This window comes from Castanea sativa, chromosome 12 (genome assembly GCF_040712315.1).
Source record: "Castanea sativa cultivar Marrone di Chiusa Pesio chromosome 12, ASM4071231v1".
In the NCBI taxonomy this organism is placed as follows: domain Eukaryota; kingdom Viridiplantae; phylum Streptophyta; class Magnoliopsida; order Fagales; family Fagaceae; genus Castanea; species Castanea sativa.
In genome coordinates this window covers 4,402,540-4,422,240 of record NC_134024.1, presented here as the reverse complement: position 1 = coordinate 4,422,240, position 19,701 = coordinate 4,402,540, and the positions used below count along the sequence as shown (strand labels likewise).

Below are 19,701 nucleotides of genomic sequence, written 5' to 3'. Positions count from 1 at the left end.
TTCATATTAAGATCTCTTATTTAATGATAATAGATTCTATTAATTGAGCTAACTTGAACTCACGTATTATTATTAAGTCAAAATATCAATTTTTTTTTTATTGGTAGATCGGCAAGAATCAGATCAAGATATCTTATTTAATAATAATAGACTCTATTAGTTAAACTAATTTAAACTCACGTTTTATTAATATATTATGTGAATTTCTTTCATCAACATATTATTTTATATTTTTGTAATTTGCCCTTCAGGAGTTCGGGTATTTTTTACTTACAAAAGAATTGGCATTCATTCTGACTTCATATTCTCATTGGATGGTGTTGACAACCAATAAATGGGTCATTCTCATTTCTTTTGCTAGGGAAAAAAATAAAGTTATCAAGGAACATTATCAACAAGACTAGACGTGTGGCACATCTGAATAATTTCAAAAGCAAAAGAACATGATTCCTTTAACTTTCTAAATTAAAGTCAACTTGTAGATCAGCAAAATCAAGTAGAACAGTAAATCATTTACATTTAAAAACTGAATTGACTTAAAACTAGAAGAAAAAAAAAATTCATTGACAAATTTACAAGTCAAATACTTAATATTTAATTTATTTATCAAGGTATTTATATGTTAGGAGTCAACCGTCCCATTAAAAAACAAGTATTTTGCACCACCCACAAGCCTGAAATGAGAGCTTATTCTTCACGTCTTCAAATTTGAAGAAAGGGAGGGAATGACTGGGGAAAGTATACAAGCAAATAAGCACATATTTCATGTTATATTATAATGTTTTCCTCGAGAGTGGAATATAATATATCAAGTTGACTTTAAATAACATGTTTTTTTATAAATAGAAAACAACCTCCTCTGAATGAATGCTCTCTACTTAGATACTTGCTTAAAAATGGAGGATTGGGCCAGCTGATAAAATCCCTAGAGACATGGAAGATCCCATACTTCGATTTGTACACTTCAATTATTTTTTTTTTAGTTTTTTAACTTTCTTTCTACATCTTTCATCAACTCTCACAGAGAATTATAATATTCCTAACCCTTATAAATATTTTGTGTGGTTGAAGTGTCCTAAGGAAACCGTTAATAATATTGACTTTTTTCTTGTATATATAGGTGGAGTTAGAGAACCATTTTGTGGTGTGGCCTAAAACACAAACATAAACACAAACACAAACACACACAGAGAGACAGAGAGAGAGAGATGAGGAACAATCAGGTGCGTTTGAACTGTGGAATAACAATGCCTGTCATTGGACTAGGCACTTATTCCTCCCAAAATGATAGGGAGACAACAGAATTAGCCATTCATATGGCCCTCAAGGTACAAACCGTACTCACTAATCGTTTATTACGCAAAAATAAAACAGAAAAACATCTTCTTTACTTATTTATTTATTTTTTCTAATTTTAATTTTTTTAATGGATATTTCATCACAATTAAATCTAAGGACAACAATTTTTCAGTTTTTCACACTTTTTTTCACTACTGTTAAGATAGTATGTTGTGGCTAGCGCTACTTAAAATACTATCAGTGATGAGTTCACGTGAAAATGATTGTGAAGATTATTGTGTCCCTAGCATGCTTTTTCACGAAAAATAGCTCTTTGTCGAAACAGATTATCATTTTTCATTTTTTATTTTCATTGAATTATATTTTGTTTTCCATTCTTCCATAACTAAGTATTGGGTTATTAATTTGCTATGGTTGTTTTGCAATATGCAGTTGGGTTACAGGCATTTTGATACAGCAAAAATATATGGGTCCGAGCCAGCAGTGGGAAATGCTTTAAGAAAGGAAATTCTTGATAAGACAATAGAAAGAGAAGACGTTTTTGTTACATCTAAACTCTGGGGGAGTGATCACCATGATCCTGTTTCAGCACTCAAGCAAACTCTACAGTAAGCATCAAAGCACTAAGCACATGCATTAACATCCACACCACACTTTCAAAAAGTGAAGGAAAAAATAATCTAGAGGAGTTCTTTGATACTCTCCACTTTACTTTGTTTATTCTAGTGCCTAGCTTCAAAAATCTCCCTTTATGTTCCAGAATCCAAACTATGTTAAAGTACTAAAAAAGCACCTTCCTATCTCAACTCAAGGAAATACATATAATACCCTTTACCAGACAAATCTTAGATACAGTAGCTATATATATTAAACGAAGGTAGCTCTTAAGAATATAGTATACTGTATTGATCAAATCAATGTAACTATATGATTAAATTCAATTGTGAAATAAAACATACAACACCTAAACTGTACCTAATCCTTACCTTATCACCGTTAATTTTTTTTTTTTTTTTTTTCCCATAAAAATGGAACAATCTTAGATAATACCCAAAATCTCATTCAAGGCTTATAAGATAGCAACACTAAAAAGACAGCATGTGGGTGTGCAACGTATCTTGATTTTATGCTTGTTTAATATGTTAGCCAAATCATATGAGATCGCCTATTATATCTATAGGTCTAGCTAGGATATTGAAAACAGTGATAGAAAACCATGGACCAAAAAACTATGGCCTAGAAAACCAATGTAATATGAGATTGAAAATATAAAACACAACCCATCCAATCTGTCAAAAAAAGTTCTGACTATTCTAGATTTTGTTTTGGTTTGCATTGGAAATCAGGAAGTTGGGAATGGAATATTTGGACATGTACCTAGTGCACTGGCCAGTGAAGTTGAAGCCATGGGCTTGTGATTCAGTTCCAAAAGAAGAGGACTTTGAAAAACTAGACCTTGAGTCCACCTGGGCTGGAATGGAGAAGTGCATGGAGATGGGGTTGTGTAGGTGCATTGGTGTGAGCAATTTCTCCAGCAAGAAGATCGAACGGCTGCTAGATTTTGCTTCTGTGACTCCAGCCGTCAATCAGGTATACTAAAATAGTCATACTGATGTGCAAAGTCACTGGCATGACTCAGCCAAAGAAATCTTGGGTTTGTTTGGGCACTAAATTATAATTATATATACACACACACACACACCAAACGTGAATTCTACTTGATGATCAGCCAAATCAGTTGAGAATATATATATTTTTTAATAATTGTAGAGAATTTTTGTACTGAAGTCTACATGTCATTGTCATTGTGGTCATCAATCACCATTGTCAATAACTGATATATATGTATTTCATGTCAAATGCTGTGACAATTCTATTTCTAGTCCAAAGTACATGCACCAATGTTAAAATAAAGTGGTATTCTCTAAATTGTGACGTTAGGTTTGAATTTAAAGTCAATAATTTACTTGCCAAAAAAAAAAAAAAGCATGAAGTCAACAACCTAAATTGTTTGAATCCAGAGAAAATATTTTAGATTTTCTTTTCAAGCTTGAAATTCATTAAATTGATCTCTCTCTCTCTCTCTCCAAGGGTAAATTAAGCTTTTTTTAATTTCCATACGAATCATGTTTCTTATTTGGCTACTAATTCATACTATATTTAAATTGAAAGGATAAGAAATATTTATATACATACATACATACATACATATATATATATATATATATATATATATATATATATATTTGGGTTGAGTTCAAGTTACACCTAGTGTAACTCTAAGCAATATATAGCTCTAAGCAATGTTACACAATTAAAATATACTTGATATAATATGTATAATACTAATTTGCATAAGTCAAATGATTTAGTAAATAAAAATGTTTTTAACTTAACAAAGTCAATCCAATAGAGTGCCTTGTACACAAAAATGTCCTTCAATCATGCCTCCAATCCAGGAGGGAAGAACCCAAAAGAGCTTTGTCACATTAGCAATATAATTTTTTTTTTAACAAACATTAGTAATATAATAGAATAGGCATTATAGGTAGTAAAATACTCGTGTGCAAACCAATTATATATTTTTAAGACTAATCAACTCCTAACAAAGGCTAAAATATTTAAAACAATGTTGCTAAGCTAACTACTAATTAAATTTACTTGTAATAGGTGGAAATGCACCCAATGTGGAGGCAAAGCAAGCTCAGAGAGACCTGTGCAGACCACAAAATTCATGTAAGTGCCTACTCACCACTAGGTGCGCCTGGAAATGCATGGGGATCAACAGCTGTGGTAGATAGCCCAATTATCAGATCCATTGCTCTCAAACACAAAGCAACACCAGCTCAGGTAGACTAAGTCTCATTGTTAATATAATATTCTCCTAGATTTAATTTGAAAAGTATAAAACTTGGGTACAATCCTTTAAGCATTTTACTTCAACGTTTCCAATTAAATTCAACTAAATAACTTATTGACTAATACAGTCATATGATTGAATTTAATACCTAAAGTACAGATACAATACGGAAGAAATTGTTCCGAAATTATCCTTTTATACCATGCACCGATAAATCAAGTTGTAAATCATGCTAAAAGTGCCACATCCTATTACATTTTATCCGCAAGAGACTGTCAAAAGACTCAAATTTTGCTTTCAAATTATGAAGGTTGCTCTACAATGGGGAATATCGAAAGGATCAAGCGTGATTGTCAAGAGCTTTAATAAAGATAGGATGAAGGAGAACATGGGGTCCTCTGATTTGAAGTTGGATGACCAAGATTTCCCTGAGATTGACAATTTGGAGCAGAGCAAGACCATGAGAGGGGATTTTCTTGTTAACCAAACAACAAGCCCATACAAGACACTTCATGATTTGTGGGATGAAGATATTTAACCATAACTACAATGTTGTACCTTTTCTTTTTCCTTTTTTTTCTTTTTCTTTTTTTCTTTTTTCTTTTTTTTTTTTCTTATTTTGGTGGTTTCAATTGTACTTGAATGTAAAAAGGGGCGGATAGAGTTACAAAGTCTCTGGACTGCAGGGATAAGTAACAATATCAAACCATGTCATTGTAAAAATAAATCCATTCCATCAGTTCCTTTAATCTTCATATGGAGAAAACTTTGAGCTTTTTCTACTAAAATACCACTTAGTTCCTAGAATCAAGAGTCTACATTATCGAGTTGTGAAATATGCTACTAGTAAGTTGTAGACTCGACTTCTTTCACTACTTCTTTCATTACTTGTTGATGTGATAAGTTATGATTAGTGAAACGAAAAAATGAAAATATAAAATAAAGAAAAAAAAAAAAAAAAAGCATTAGTAGTATTGGTGGTCTTCTACTAATGGGCATCCCAGAAGCATTCCAAAAGCCTGAATTTGAAAGTTGGCAACTTGGCATGGATGATTGGAAACTAATTAAATACCCTTCAGGCTGCGATTCAATTTTTCAAAGATTTGGACACAAGTTTCTATGTGCACGACGGAGGTGCTCTGGGCAGTTGTAATTGATTTTAATAGTAACTAGTTGCAAATCCGTGTGATGCGTGAAAAATTTTGATGAATCATTTTCTTGTTAACTGAAAGATGAAAATAATATGTGAGACTTAAAAGTGTATATCCAAAATCCTTCTTAAGATGATGTGATTATTTTTTAATAAATATAGTTGATACAATATATTATATTTTCTAAATTAAATTACCCATATATTTGATTCTTCTCAAAAAAAAAATTGTTATTTGAAACGAAACGCATTTCACATTCAATTATTATATAAGGCGAGATATTTGAATAATGAAATATGTGGTTGGAATATATTTCTAACACTCCCTACAAACGGTTCATCCTTTATACATCTTGAATGACCCAAAGAGGAAGCAAATATAAATAAATACATCATTTATATTAGGAAAAAAAAATTAAGATTTCAATAACATAAGAAAAATGTAATTTTATCAAGAACCTACTGAGAATGTAACATAATTGTCAATAAAGTTGCTCCTCTTTCAACATAAACCTCTCATTCCAAAGTATCATCAAAGTGGACTGAATGAACTGAAGTGCACCAAATAGACCGAAGAAATGGACCAAATTGGACAAAACTGGACCAATCGGACCAAAGTGGATTGAAATGCTACACTGATGTGCCTTAACAAAAATGTAGCAACAATAAATACCAAACTTCAATTTTTAAATATTATTATATAGATATATAAACAGGACAACAATTGCAACCCGTTTTCATCTAATCTAAAACAGTGAACACCAAATGCAATTCAACAATAATTTTAGCAATAGGAAAGTGAAAAGGAGTTGGGCAATCAATAAGCATGGCACATCATACAATTAGAATAAAAGTTTTACTAGAAAAATGGAAAGGAGGTAGTCATGATACTTAAAAAGAATATAAGAGGTGAACAAAACAATAAATTTTTATTTCCTTTAAATGAAAAGCATACTGTACACACACACACACACACACACACACACACACACACACACACACAAAAGTCAAAACTATATAAGGTTCTTTTTTTGGCTATTTAAGGTTCATTTAATACAAGTCTGAGGCTTACTTCAGCATGTGCTCTAATTTTCAGTTGGTCGTCTACCATCTTCATTGGACTCCAATGAAATGCCCTGCTCAATACACTGAACAAGGAAATATACAGATAAGGAATCAGAATAACATTCTAGCAGGTCCAAAAACAAAGAACACCAGGCACAGATAAAGTATTGTGAGGTGGTGTTGTGTTCCTACCACAGTTAATTTTCTACTGAAAATCCAGAGGAACTGAACCCAGATATCCACACATGCAATATTAGAACTCTATCGACAGGAGGTCAGTATCTTATAATATTGATGCAGCACAGCCATGAAATAAGAGACAATATGAGAGCCACAGACGTGTGAATTCCAATTTAAGTAACAGTTGTACGTTTTTAAAGGTCTGGTCATAAGTACTCTGAAGTGTAGTTTGGGTTGTTATTTTACAAACTATGGTTAGTTGTACAACGAAGGACAGATCTGCGAGTTTTGCAGCTCCTTTGAATTTAAAGGTTTTTGGTAACTGACAAAATCGTAATGACTTACTCCAGCTATTATACCTATCATATTGTGCCTATGCAGGATGCTCTTTGACAGCCAAAGGCAGTTCTATAATATTATGGTTGATTTAGAAGCTAAATTCACTCATAATTGGATCCAATACTATCACATTAATGCCACCTACAGCTAACTACACCCGATTTTGCTATACTCCAAGCGCTTATACAATATCATTGAGTAGTGTGCATTCCTTGTACCCCATCAGTAATATTGCTAATGAAGACCCTAATTGCCATTATTTTTCGCTAGTCATACAACTAGCAACTCTTAGTAAAGTGCACTTAATTTTACCCATCACAAACCTCAAACACTTTGGTATATGAGTCATCTTTTTTTCTTTCTTTCTTTTTTTTAAATTTTTATTGGTAAGTAACACACACACGGTTGGGTCTTCAATACTCTCCTTTACAACTTCAAATTGAGCCATTCTACTTCACCTATCAAAACCCTACAACCCTGCACACTTTCCCTACCAAATAGCCACCAAATAACTAGTAATAAGTCATTCTGGGTTCAATCCGGTTGAGCATCAATCCACCATCTGAGCAGATAAGATCAGGTAGGGTAGGCTCTCCAACTGCACTTCCATTTCAAGTTTTAAGTCACAGGTAACACCAGTGAGACAAAGGGAAGCATTACAACTCACGGCAAGGAAAAAGAGGGCCTGAGACACGTCATGGTGGCACCTAGATCTGACCTCCACAACTGTGTTTTGGCCTCCCACAATGGTAGCAACCAATGGCACAACTTAGATCTGGCCTCCTACAACGAGATGCGATTGGCTAGTCAGTTTTAATATTCAACATCTAACCAGTCAGGTTTCATTGTGTAGAATCCACTGCTGACCAAAGCTACAGTCGAATCGGCTGAAATGTGTCGGGTCAATCCGGGTCAGGTGGGCGGGTGGGCTGGGTTGGGTACCATGGTTTTTTGCTCACCCGTACAAATAAGCCATAAAAGCTTTATTATTTTACTGCTGCCCAGGGAATCCTGCAACCTGCTTGTTCTCTATTTCAAACCCCAAGCCCACCACAAGCCTCAACTAAGAACCCTAACTCCAAACCCCAACTTTCAATCCCTCACCCCACCACAAGCATATATAGACAAATTTCTAAAATATGCCCTCATATATTGATTGGAAATGCCATACCTGAAGAAGATAACTGTGCAGCCAATCCAATGTTTGTGGGAACGTTGTTGCAGATATATTGGCAACCGTCAAACCCTATTCCAAGAAAATAAAACAAAATCAGGGAAAAAATGATAAAGAAGATGGCTGGCAACACTGTTTAACATTTTCAAACTCCTAAATACAAAAAAATTGGAAGTTTCGTCACACATGTAACTATGATACACAATCCTAAAACTAATAGGAACGCAAAGGTACTAGTTGTGGACACTTTGAAATCCAGTAATTTGACAAAGTAAATGCTCTTAAATTCAAATCATTTGCAGGAACATGCCTTCAAAACAGGACAAATCTCACTTTACACTGTTACCCGACTGAACTTGATGTCAACTTCTTACTGTACACACCAATAAATTGTTTTTAGTAAAGAGTTAGTGTTATTCTACTTAATGCATAAGAAAGCTCCTGCATTAGCTCACTTACAAGATCAATGCATAAAACAAAAAAGAAATCCATGATATAGACATTTATTAATCTTCCCAATTAAAAAAGTTTTCCAAATATGATTTGCTTAATTTGTTTCTCTCAAATTCAATATTAGCTATACGGTCACACCTGAATCAATAAAGTTGCCGTAGAAATAAGCAGTCAATTGTTAATCTTTTGATGTGAAGGTCCCTTAATATAATTAAAGGCTAAAACTTATTACACATGTCACACGTGTGTATACACAAGTTTTATAACTAAAATAGGGTTCAACCCACGATTTCAAACTTAAAATCATGGGTTGAACCCACGTTTTTAGTTAAAAACAAGTATAACAAACAGTGCTCATAATTAAATAAGCGATTTCTTAACAATTGTTACTGTTGATCTGAAGGTTCCTTAATATAATTAAATAAGTGATTTCTTAATTACTACTAAAGATGCAAGACAATAGCAACCCTGCTTGCATCCTACTAACTAAAAAAAGAAACAGACATGAGTGGGTATTACCTGTGACTTGAATGAGCAAAGATAGTCCTGAATGGTTTTTAAGTTGGTCATTAGCTTATCTTTATCCTGCAAAAAGTGAAATATACAAGAAAAGAATTTTAAAAAAGATAAAAGGTCAGAAGAAAAACTTATCTTGTTATCAGCAATATACAGAATGAAGCAAAGAATATTTTATTTATTCAATAAACAACTAAGACAATATTATAGATGTAAAAATGAAATAAAATCATAAGAAATGGACAGGATCCAGAAAGCCAAAACCAAAGGTTCTTTTGCATTCACATGGTCAGAATGAAAGAATTTAGTGCTATATTTCAAATAATCAGAAAATATAGACAAAACAGGCATTTATATTCATATAAAACAATTTTGACACCAAAAAAAAAAATAGCCATAATTATAAATGAAAAAAAGAAGGGGGGGAATCACCTTCTATTTTGAACATGTGTTGCATTGTTATCTAGAAGGCACCTATATTCCAGTGGAGAAATTACAAAGTTGTTGGGTGTCATCTCTTTTCAACTTGAACTTTTCCCAGACAAATGAAAAACAAACTACGCGGACCCAATAATGCAGTGTAATCACCCTATATTACTTTACTACTAGATAAACTACAACATGATTTATATGCTGAACATTCTTGTTAATAGATACCAATAAAAACTTGGCATCATTAGTACCTGAACTAGAAATTTATCGTTAAATGTACGAGTCGAGATCCACTCCTCTAGTAATGCCTGCACATATAGCTCTATTTTATATTTCTGCATTTCTTAATTTAAAGAATCCTAGCTGCAGTTACAATATAGTATAATGAAAATCATAAAAGTGCATAAAAACATCCCCATACCTTATGATCAAATTCAGACATTTTCAGAACTATAGGTACAATTATTGGTTCAGCACCAGACTTCTCCTTCCTAACAGAAGCATTTCCATTTATCTCTGGATCCTTAAGACTTTCACCTGCATAAGCAAAAACAATTGGAAAAATTTGCAAATTCCTATTAATACTTTTCTCATTCATTATATAATAAATACAAATAGTCATGTCAGCAATCTCAGAAGGGATCTAAAAATTTTAAACAAGAGAGCAGAATCCAGAGTGTAAATTGACCTTTGCTACCAGGGACACTCTCTGCTAGGCTGATAGATTCAAGAGTATCTGAGACTTTATTCATGTTATCGGCCAATATCCCTTCTTCTGAGCTCACATGCCCAGGACAGTTGCTCTTTTTACTGTCACTTCCACAAACATTAGTAAAATTATTTTCCATTTCTGTTTCTGTACTATCACCGCATGTCACAGCTACCTGATTAGCCTCTTTTGATTTTTCCGGCACATTAGCTGGTGTTTTACTTTCGTCATCCATCAAATAAATGCTAGGATCTATATGTATGCCCTACCATCATAATAATAAATAAATAAATGTAAAAAGTCAATCATAAAATGAATACACCGTGCTTAAGGAAAAATAAGATTTTTTATGATATCCCTCATTTTTTTTTTTTGTATGTAATAAATTTATTGATATCAAAAAGGGGGGAACACCCTAGTATACAAGGAGTGTACAAGAGGTCAAACAATCAAGAACAAAAATTACGAATCTAGGAAATCAAAAAAAGATAAAAATGATTGGTTTCGCAAAGCAGCCAACCAATCCATTAAGGTTCTAAGGAAGGATAGCTTCAAGTCTGATATGGAGCTCTCCTTATCTTCAAAGCACCAACTATCTCTCTCTCTAAAGACATGTGAAATCATTAAAAGAAATAACAAACAATTTCTAAGCTGATGAAGAACCTTAAGCACAACAATAATCAACTTGCCCTTCTTGGTCACTTAGCAGATTATCCTTAAGATTTTATTTCCATTTTCATTGATTTTGGAAGAGACCATCTGTTTTGCAAAAACTGACAAAGAGCCTTCCCTAATAGATGCTAGGATCAAAATTTCCTACACAGACATGGGTCCTAGTCACTTTGTCAAATCTTTTATCAATTGTATAAATAAATAAATTGATTTTATGTTAAATATTCAGCAGAACCTTTACATGTACATGAAGCAATGAGTAGAAGTAGGAGACTTTGAAGGTGTTAATGAATTGGCAGATTGACTGGGATGCAGGGTAGGTCATTTAAAAATGAGGCATTTGGGCCTCCCACCATGGAGGGCACAAGGAATACGGAATGTGGTGACTGAAAATATAGAGAAGATTAGCAAGCTGAGGAAAAAAAAAACTTTAGGGGGTTGGGGGGAGGGGGGTGGAGTTACACTGATCAAAATTACTGTCTACAGTGGGAAATGCACAGTTGCACTGAGGAAGTGCCATCATTTTACAAAGCACTACATTAATTATTAGTGGAGGGCTTTAAACATACCATAGTGGCATTCTTTAGATGGACAACAGCTTTGGGCAAAATATTGACAATTAATAACTTGACAAGAGGAATTGTTATTGTGAATAGATGTTTTATATGTATGAGGCATGGTGAAGCAGCATATCATCTGCTCTTAACATTGTGGGTGGCACATGAATTGTGGTCCTTGGCCTTAAACCTATTTCGAATGCAATGTAGGTGGCCTCATAGAGAGGTAGATTTGGTCATCATGATATGGTTGAGAGGGGGGGGGGGAGAGGGGGCATTCTTTTATGCATTACGAGGACAGTATGGCAAGAAAGAATAATCTCACCTTCAATAATACAGTACCATACCAGTAACTTTTTTAAAATCGAATATTTTACGCTCTCTATATGATTTATTGTTTGTATGAATCTTCAATTGTAATTTGTTTTAAGAATGCATTATAATCATCCTCTCTTTTTCAATGAAAGTTATTACTCATCAGAAACATATGTGCAATAAGTATAGACTATAGAGAAACAGTTAACATTTTCAAATTGCTTGACAACACAAGAACTTTGGTCTCCAGTCTCACTTTCTGGATCTCTCAGGTAACAATTAGGCCAGTGATAGAGTCTGGATGAAGAGGTAGGATAGGAAATAGAGAGAATCAGGTGAGTTCAGAGTGGTAATTTGTGCCTAAATTTGAGTATTTGAGGGGATGGAGTAACGAACTCATGAATGGATTTCCAAAGAGGCTTTGGACACTTTTTTTTACCATCTATCTCACCTTTGTTTTCCAATACTACTACTCATATACTCCTATTAATATTGTTTGTCTGTTAAGCAACCCATGGTATCATTTTCTTTCCTTTTCCTTCACACCTTTTCATTCTACTATACCACGTTGTGCCGACAAATCCTAGAACAAACTGTTAATGCTAAACAAAAAGAATTTAATAAATGGATTCTTTTTGAGCACATGAAAGACATTACTATTTAAAAAATTATAGCAACAGTGCAAGTGGGGATGAATGAAGGAAGAAGAGGATGAACAACCAAAGGGTAAATGTAATCTACAATCCACATAATTAAAACGGTAAACATACCTCAATTATAATTGGTTTTCCATCTTTCATCGCTTTCTTCAAATCACCAGCCAAACCTAGCCAGCAAATGCTATATGAATCAATAATCAAGACACTTGCTAGTACAATGATGTAATTCCCTATATAGTAGAAACTCTATAGGAGGCTCTCAAATAATCATAAAATCCAGATTATATAGTGGTAATTAAAAAACTATGAAAGGAAAATCTCAACAGCTAAATTATTTATCCAAAAAAAGATCACATTAATTTAAATCAAAAGACTACCTTTACGAACAACTCTACACTCTCTACAAAATTCAGTGATTAATTCCTCAGATGAGCTGAAGTCCCGGGCCCATACTGGAGTAGAAGCCAATGGCGCACTAAATCAGATATAAGAAGAGAATAAGCATTCTGATTTGGTCCACCAAAAGAAAATAAATAAATAAATAATTCCCTTGCTTTGGTGCTCAGTACTTCAAATTATAAAAATAAAAAATATAAGAGGTTATTAAAGGGAGAAATATTTGCGCCAATAGCCTGCATATTCAAATGCACAACTGAATTCTAAAATATTACATCCTCTATTCTTCTCAATGACTTGGAAATTTTAAAAAAAAATTGTCAACAGCAGAAAACTGATAATATAGTCAATATGTGTAACATGTAATTCCAAGAAGGCATCTGCCTGTGATGACACCCTGCTTTATGCACCAGGGGAAATCAAAACCCATTATCAACCCAGAACCAGACAACTTCCAACCTACACCCATCAAAACAGGTGAAGAAACTACGAGATTTTGGGTATTGGGAGGATCAATCCTCTTCTATATAAGTATCTTCCTTTTATAAGTATCCCAAAACCCATTTTTATTGTCAGGAGCTGCTAACAAAGAATAGTCCCAGTAAAATGCATATAGTTTATCACCAATATGTAGGCACAATCAGTAAACATCACCCTAGGATAGGAGCATCTTTTACTTCCATTTCATCCTCCAACTGCAAATGACCACATATGTACTAAAAAAACTGTCTTAATAAGCATCAGCCCACACAGATATCACTTAGTGCTTCCTCAGCCATGGAATTCCAGCAGAAGCACTTTTAAAAAGTTCATTTTTATATAACTTCAGTAAGAGCAATGCTAGAGACACAAAATTTTACAACCTCTTCCACAACTTTCTAGCATGGCAAGTTGTAATTGGAACTTCACTTCCCATGGGCCCACCACTGGCCACCAATTTCATTATGCACCAATCATAACAGGCCACATCAACAGTCGTGAAAATTTGTCTCAAAAGATTTATTGCTTCAGTAACAGATTAATGGTGGACACCAAACATCATTCCTAGTTGAAAGAAGGAAATTTGTGTACTGATATTCTTTTTATGTTTGGAGTTCTGAATTGTTCCAAGCAATAAACTTTCTAGTATTGGAAAAGGATGAGATTAAGGAAGGGATAAATAAATTCGGGACATACTCTGTTGCTGTTCGTAGCAATTCATATACCATATCTGTCTGAAACAATTAAAAACACAGACGTCAAAAGGCATAAGTATACAACATATAAAAGAATCATCAAATCAATGAGAAGGAGAGAAACTGAATATCTTTACAGATATAAGGAAAGACCTGTAGGACATTCGGCAAATTTAGCCTTTGTGCCAGTTGAGTAGCAATGGTAGACTTCCCGACACAGGCAGTTCCACACACAAGAATTACCAATGGTACTCTTTGATGGTGAAATCTGAAAGCAGTGACACACCCGAAAAAAAAAAACCCACAACATTACTATACCATGCAATAATTAATAGCAATTAAATTTTTTACTTAATAAGAAATTTTTAAAATAAATATTAGAGATACAATCCAAGCATACAAGAAGTACAACCGACATGAGGGATAACATTAAATTACAAAGAATCTATAAGATCACAATTTCCGGGTAGAGGAAAACAGGATAATTCTGAGAAACTGGCAAAAATGTGACAATCTGTAAGATCACGAATTCTGGGTAGAGGAAAACGGGATGATTCTGAGAAACTAGCAAAAATGTGACTTAGCAAAAGATGCCTTTAGATCAAGGAAGAATTTTCGACCCCCTCAAAGGACCACCTGTTTCTCTCCCACCAAATACAACAAATTAAACATAACAACACCACATTCCATGCTAGTTGCTTATGTCTACCACCAAACACACATGCTGCCATGTTAAACAAGTGTGGCAAAACACAGATGCTCCAACAGAGAAAACACCAAGCATCACAGCTACTAAACAGCTGAGCAATGCAAAAGAAAGGGATTAACTGGCTCCCCTACCAATTTGCAATGCAAGTACACAAAGTTCACATGAATGTGCTATTTCTTTATCAAGGTATCAAATGTCAGATTTCTAAAGAGGAGCTGTCTAATCAGGCCGAGCACAAAGCCTATAAATTCCCAACCCATTCCTTAGAGCCTACTTGAAAAGCCGAAGCTCTAATCATAACATAGCACATGTTCAACCCTGAATCAGCATAAAGAGGTTCATATAGCACGTAGCAATTTATTAAATTTGACTCCCAAAATATCCTAACAAGGGAAGCTTAACAAGAGAAAAATATACACAACAACCAAAAACCAAACCAAATGAAACATAAATCTATCCACAAACTTATCAGAAGAACACTTTATACGAATAGCAGAATAAATCATGAATTACCATTATGCAGCTACATGTGAAGCGAACGCTGAAAGAGACAGCTAGCAAAATGATAAAGACTCAGACCTATCTTCAATGGCTTACCTGGTCATCATCTTGTAACGATTAATGTACTCTTCCCCATAACCCCGTCGCTCCATAAGCTGCAAAACTTGTCCTGTTAGAAGAACCCTTTTTTTTTTTTAATTAGTAAGTGATACACACACCCGGTGGGTCTTGAACCCATGAGCGCACCCTCCACACTGCTTTTACAAGAGGAGGAAGTACCATTTGAGCTAAAACTCATTGGCATACTAACTGACCCAATATCGAGGTAAAAAAAAAAAAAAAAAATCTGTCCTTATGATAATTGTTACTCCATCACAATCATATAAAGCCATGTAAACCAAAGTTTCCCTTATCTAAGAAAAATCTCTTTTTTTGATAAGAGATTTCATTAAAGTAACTCAAAGGGGTGCAACCCAAGTACATGGGATGTATACATGAGATACACCTACAAAACAAACTCATCAAAGAAAACCCCCCCTCCCTTAGTTTTTAGACATATTAAAAATAAAGAGAAGAATCTCCTACAACATTGTTTGATCATGAACTGGTTCTAAGAATAAGGAAACCAAATATCCTAAGGGAAAACATAAATCCTGCATGCAGGGAGTTGGTTAAGTTATATGCATGGCATACCTTGAACAAATTAGCTTCCAAATCAGACTGAGAGCTGCAACATAATACAAGCATGCAAGTGAAACTTTTAACTAAATCTGGATTAAAAAATTTATAAAAAATAAAAATAAAAAAAAACAAAAGACAGAAAGAAAGAAGGCATACACATCTAGAAGACTGTTGTCTATGAGCAACTTCTTGAGTTCAAGAGCAATTTTGATAGCTACATGATTAGGAATCTGCAACAAACAAGTCATAACACTTAACCTCGAAATTCCAGTTATTTCATTATCTTAATTTCAGATTGCAGAATGCATGGATAAGCATACTTATTCCAATAGAAAAGGGGGCAATATTACCATGCGCTTAATTAAATTGATGTGAAGTGAGCAGGGCAAGTGTTTTGCAACTTATTGACTATCAACATGATGTGGTATAGATTTCAAACAACTCTAAAGGATGCTAAACAAATAAACTAATGCAAAATTAGACTAAAAAAATCAAATAAATAGCATGTATTGCTTCAGGTATTGAGCTAGATACATTCAAAATTATTTCCATATCCATTACTTATCAAAAAAAAAAATTCAAATAAATAGCAGAAGAAAATTAATTACAGAAACATCATGGATTTTGAAACAAAAAAATTGACAACTTATATAAAATAAACATTGACCTTGGCACGGATTCCAGACCTTAGTGACAGTTAACATTCTGCTGAGCAAGAATCTAGACAGAACATAGTAGTGATCTGCATTGTCACCCAACCAGACCTTCACCTACAATAACCAAAAACCCAAATGAAACTTTTAAAGATAATAATAGTAGTAATTATTTGCAAAAAAATATATATATATATACAAATCCACTGTAAAGACAGCTCTCATGGCTACTGACACATCTTTACATACATCATTAACCTAACTAACTAACCCTAGATAGAGACAGAGTACAAATAATTACAACATGCATGTACATATCATTTTTCACTTCTACTCATGCTATTTTAGGCTGGTGTAGTTTTGAGTACAATTTGATAATTTGATATCAATGCTATTCCAGGCACCCAAAAGGCTCCCTTGGTCTGTTATCTGTCATCTGATCACTTTTGGGTGTTAATGTGCTATATATGACTGATTGGCTCTATCCATGTCAGAACAGAACATAGTAAGTTCCAGTTGGAGAAACAGTCTAAGTTATGCATATGCAACCTCTTTTTTTTTTATAAGCAACGTAAGAATATTATTAAAAATAGAAAAAGTGCCAAACCGAGTACATTGGGGATGTACTATGGGGGCACAAATCAAGAAACAAAAGTACAACGATCAAGAAAAATAGAAAAAGAAGAGCAAGAAAAATGAGAAAATACCATACTCCATTCAAAGAGAGTGTGCAAGAAAAAAGACTTAAGCTCTAGTAAAGAATGTTCACAACCCTCAAAACTTCTAGCATTCCTTTCACGCAAAATGCACCATATCAAGCAACAATGAGGCACTAATATCCAAACATCAAAGTGACGATGTCGCGCAAACTTTCCTTACCAAGCCTCAAACAGTGCAAGAACAATATGAGGCATAACCCATTGAATACCAAACAAGCAAAAAATCATAGACCACAACTCCCAAGCTATAGGGCAATGAAGTAGAAGATAGTCCACTGACTCCCCAGATCCCTTACACATATAGCACCAGTCAAGCACTAGCACACATCTCTTACGAAGGTTGTCTGTTGTTAAGATCTTACCTAAAGAAGCAGATCAAGAAAAGAAAGCTATTCTTGGAGGAACCTTCGATTGCCATATCATTCTCTATGGAAAGGAAACAAGAGTAGGAGGGTAGAAAGAGTTATAAAACCCTCTAACCTCAAAACCTCTATTCCTTGCAGGCTTCCAACAAACCTTATCTAAACCAAACCCCCGCAGTGTCGAAGAATAGACCAACCCCATAAACCGATCAAAGGCTTCTTCTTCCCAATCTTGTGGAGGACAACGAAATTGCAAATTCCAGTGAAACCTCCTAGCAGACCAACCCATAACTTCAGCCACCGAGGAATCCTTTGACCTACTAAGACAATAAAGCTCTGGAAAGGCCTCTTGGAAAGTACAATCCCCACACCACACATGCTTCCAAAATTTCACTCTAGTACCATCCCCCACATCATATACAAGGAGTTTAGAGAAGTTCAACCAACCACTTCTAATGTATCTCCATAGGCTAACCCCATAAGGACTTGTCACCTTTTTTGTACACCAACCACCCCAAATATTCTCATATTTTGCCTCTATAACCCTCCTCCATAAAGCATCAGTCTCCATGCCATACCTCCAAAACCAATTTCCTAACAAGGCAAAATTAAAGGTTCCCAAACGTCTTATACCCAATCCCCCAACCTGCAAAGGCTTACCAACCTTGGCCCATTTAACTAAATGAATTTTAGGTTCACCACCAATCCCATATGCAACCTCAATAATACTCCTTGATTGTTTTTTTTTTTTTTTTTGAGCCATCAAAATCTTATGTAAATTATGCTTGGTTCTGCTGATTTTACTCCAACTATATACATTCTTGGTTGAGTTTGCTGCAAATTGTAGTTATCTTTTGTTCACAGTCGATCCCAAGCCCAGAAAAAAGAGCAAGGTTGCGGTGAGTTGACAGCTAGAACAAAATTTATTAACTCTATTTTGCATAGATCAACTACAAATAATTAGAGATGTAAATTATCAGAACCGTTCATAAACAGCTTGGACTTGACTCAAGAAAAAGCTGGTTTATGTTCATCTATTTAGAAAACAAACCAAACTTAAGCCCAAGTTTGGGCTCAACCATTAAATGAGCCAAGCACAATCATAACAGAGTGTTCGCAAACAAGCTCTTGAGTATTAGGCTCGATTTAAGTATATATAATGTTTAGATGGATACATGCATAAAATATAGTTATATAGACTTGAAATTAAATTGTCACGTTCTAAAAAAGTTCATAAGATATCAAATCATTATTGTAACTTAATGAAAATATAAATAGTCATTTCCATTAGTAAAAGTTAAATATAATTTTTAGCAACACAAGAAGTGGTGAATCTAATTTTTACAAGTTCATAATCAAAAACCATCCTATCTAATTAACTCAAATTATACAATTTCAACTATAATGTAGTGTATATTGATCATTAGTATAAATTTGAGAAGGACTAAAAAAGATTGAGTCATAATATTTACTATGTAAGTGAAACGAATAAGTTAACTTGTACATGCAATTGAGTTAATGAACAATCTGAACATGACTAGTAGTACTAAGTACAAGGTACAAAACCCAGAAATCTAAACATGTTTAGAAATTCCCAAAAAAAAAAATTCTGGGGAACCAAACAGAGAGGGAAAGAAAGTACCTTGACGAAGTCGTATTTGGAGGAAGCATTACGGGAAGAGAATCGGATGGTGGGTAAAAGGGAATCTTTCTCTGTGTCTTCTCCGCTGTTATTAGGGCTCATAGAATTAGCTACTGCCACTCCTTTATCCTTCTTCATCTCTCTATTCTCTAAGCTCAAAGAAGAAAATTTTACTCAATTTTTAACATCAAAAATGGAAAATGGAAAGGAAACTCTCCCTCTCTCTCTCTCGCTCTTCGTTCTTTGAGTATTTCTAGAAACAAGAAGAAGACAGCAACAACAAGTCAGTTAAGTTTGGTTTGGTTTTTTTTTTTTTAAGGTAAAAAAATACAAAGACTAGGCTGACATTTGGACTGAAATTACCACGAAAATTAATAAACTATTCTAGAAATACATATAGAGACGTGCTAGGTTCACAACATTTTTGCAACAAATTATAAATGATTAGTTATTATTGGTTCAAATTTGAAAATAGCACTAAGA

At 34.0% G+C, this 19,701-nt stretch overlaps 2 protein-coding genes across 4 annotated transcripts; one reads left to right on the top strand and one right to left on the bottom strand.

Moving 5' to 3' along the window:
• The first annotated feature begins 1,208 nt into the window (after positions 1–1,208).
• Positions 1,209–4,810, top strand: LOC142618580 (NADPH-dependent aldo-keto reductase, chloroplastic). Its single transcript, XM_075791523.1, has 5 exons — positions 1,209–1,328; positions 1,732–1,907; positions 2,646–2,889; positions 3,970–4,149; positions 4,470–4,810. Exons 1-5 carry the CDS (start codon positions 1,209–1,211, stop codon positions 4,695–4,697), a joined length of 948 nt encoding a protein of 315 aa, XP_075647638.1. The 3' UTR covers positions 4,698–4,810.
• Positions 4,811–5,591: 781 nt separating this feature from the next.
• Positions 5,592–19,498, bottom strand: LOC142619848 (uncharacterized). 3 transcript variants are annotated; one of them, XM_075793166.1, is made up of 16 exons: positions 19,219–19,498; positions 16,529–16,612; positions 15,999–16,072; positions 15,855–15,888; positions 15,258–15,316; positions 14,105–14,219; positions 13,953–13,990; positions 12,758–12,855; positions 12,492–12,547; positions 10,157–10,442; positions 9,890–10,005; positions 9,720–9,776; positions 9,040–9,105; positions 8,065–8,139; positions 6,382–6,457; positions 5,592–5,953 (listed from the first exon to the last, which is right to left on the bottom strand). In XM_075793166.1, exons 1-15 carry the CDS (start codon positions 19,354–19,356, stop codon positions 6,395–6,397), a joined length of 1,359 nt encoding a protein of 452 aa, XP_075649281.1. In that variant the 5' UTR covers positions 19,357–19,498; the 3' UTR covers positions 5,592–5,953; positions 6,382–6,394. The 3 variants fall into 3 exon arrangements, 2 of the variants coding, with proteins under 2 accessions (XP_075649281.1, XP_075649282.1); XM_075793167.1 differs by having other exon boundaries at positions 5,804–5,944; XR_012841593.1 differs by lacking the exon at positions 5,592–5,953 and adding an exon at positions 8,378–8,440 and having other exon boundaries at positions 6,164–6,457.
• Positions 19,499–19,701: the final 203 nt, after the last annotated feature.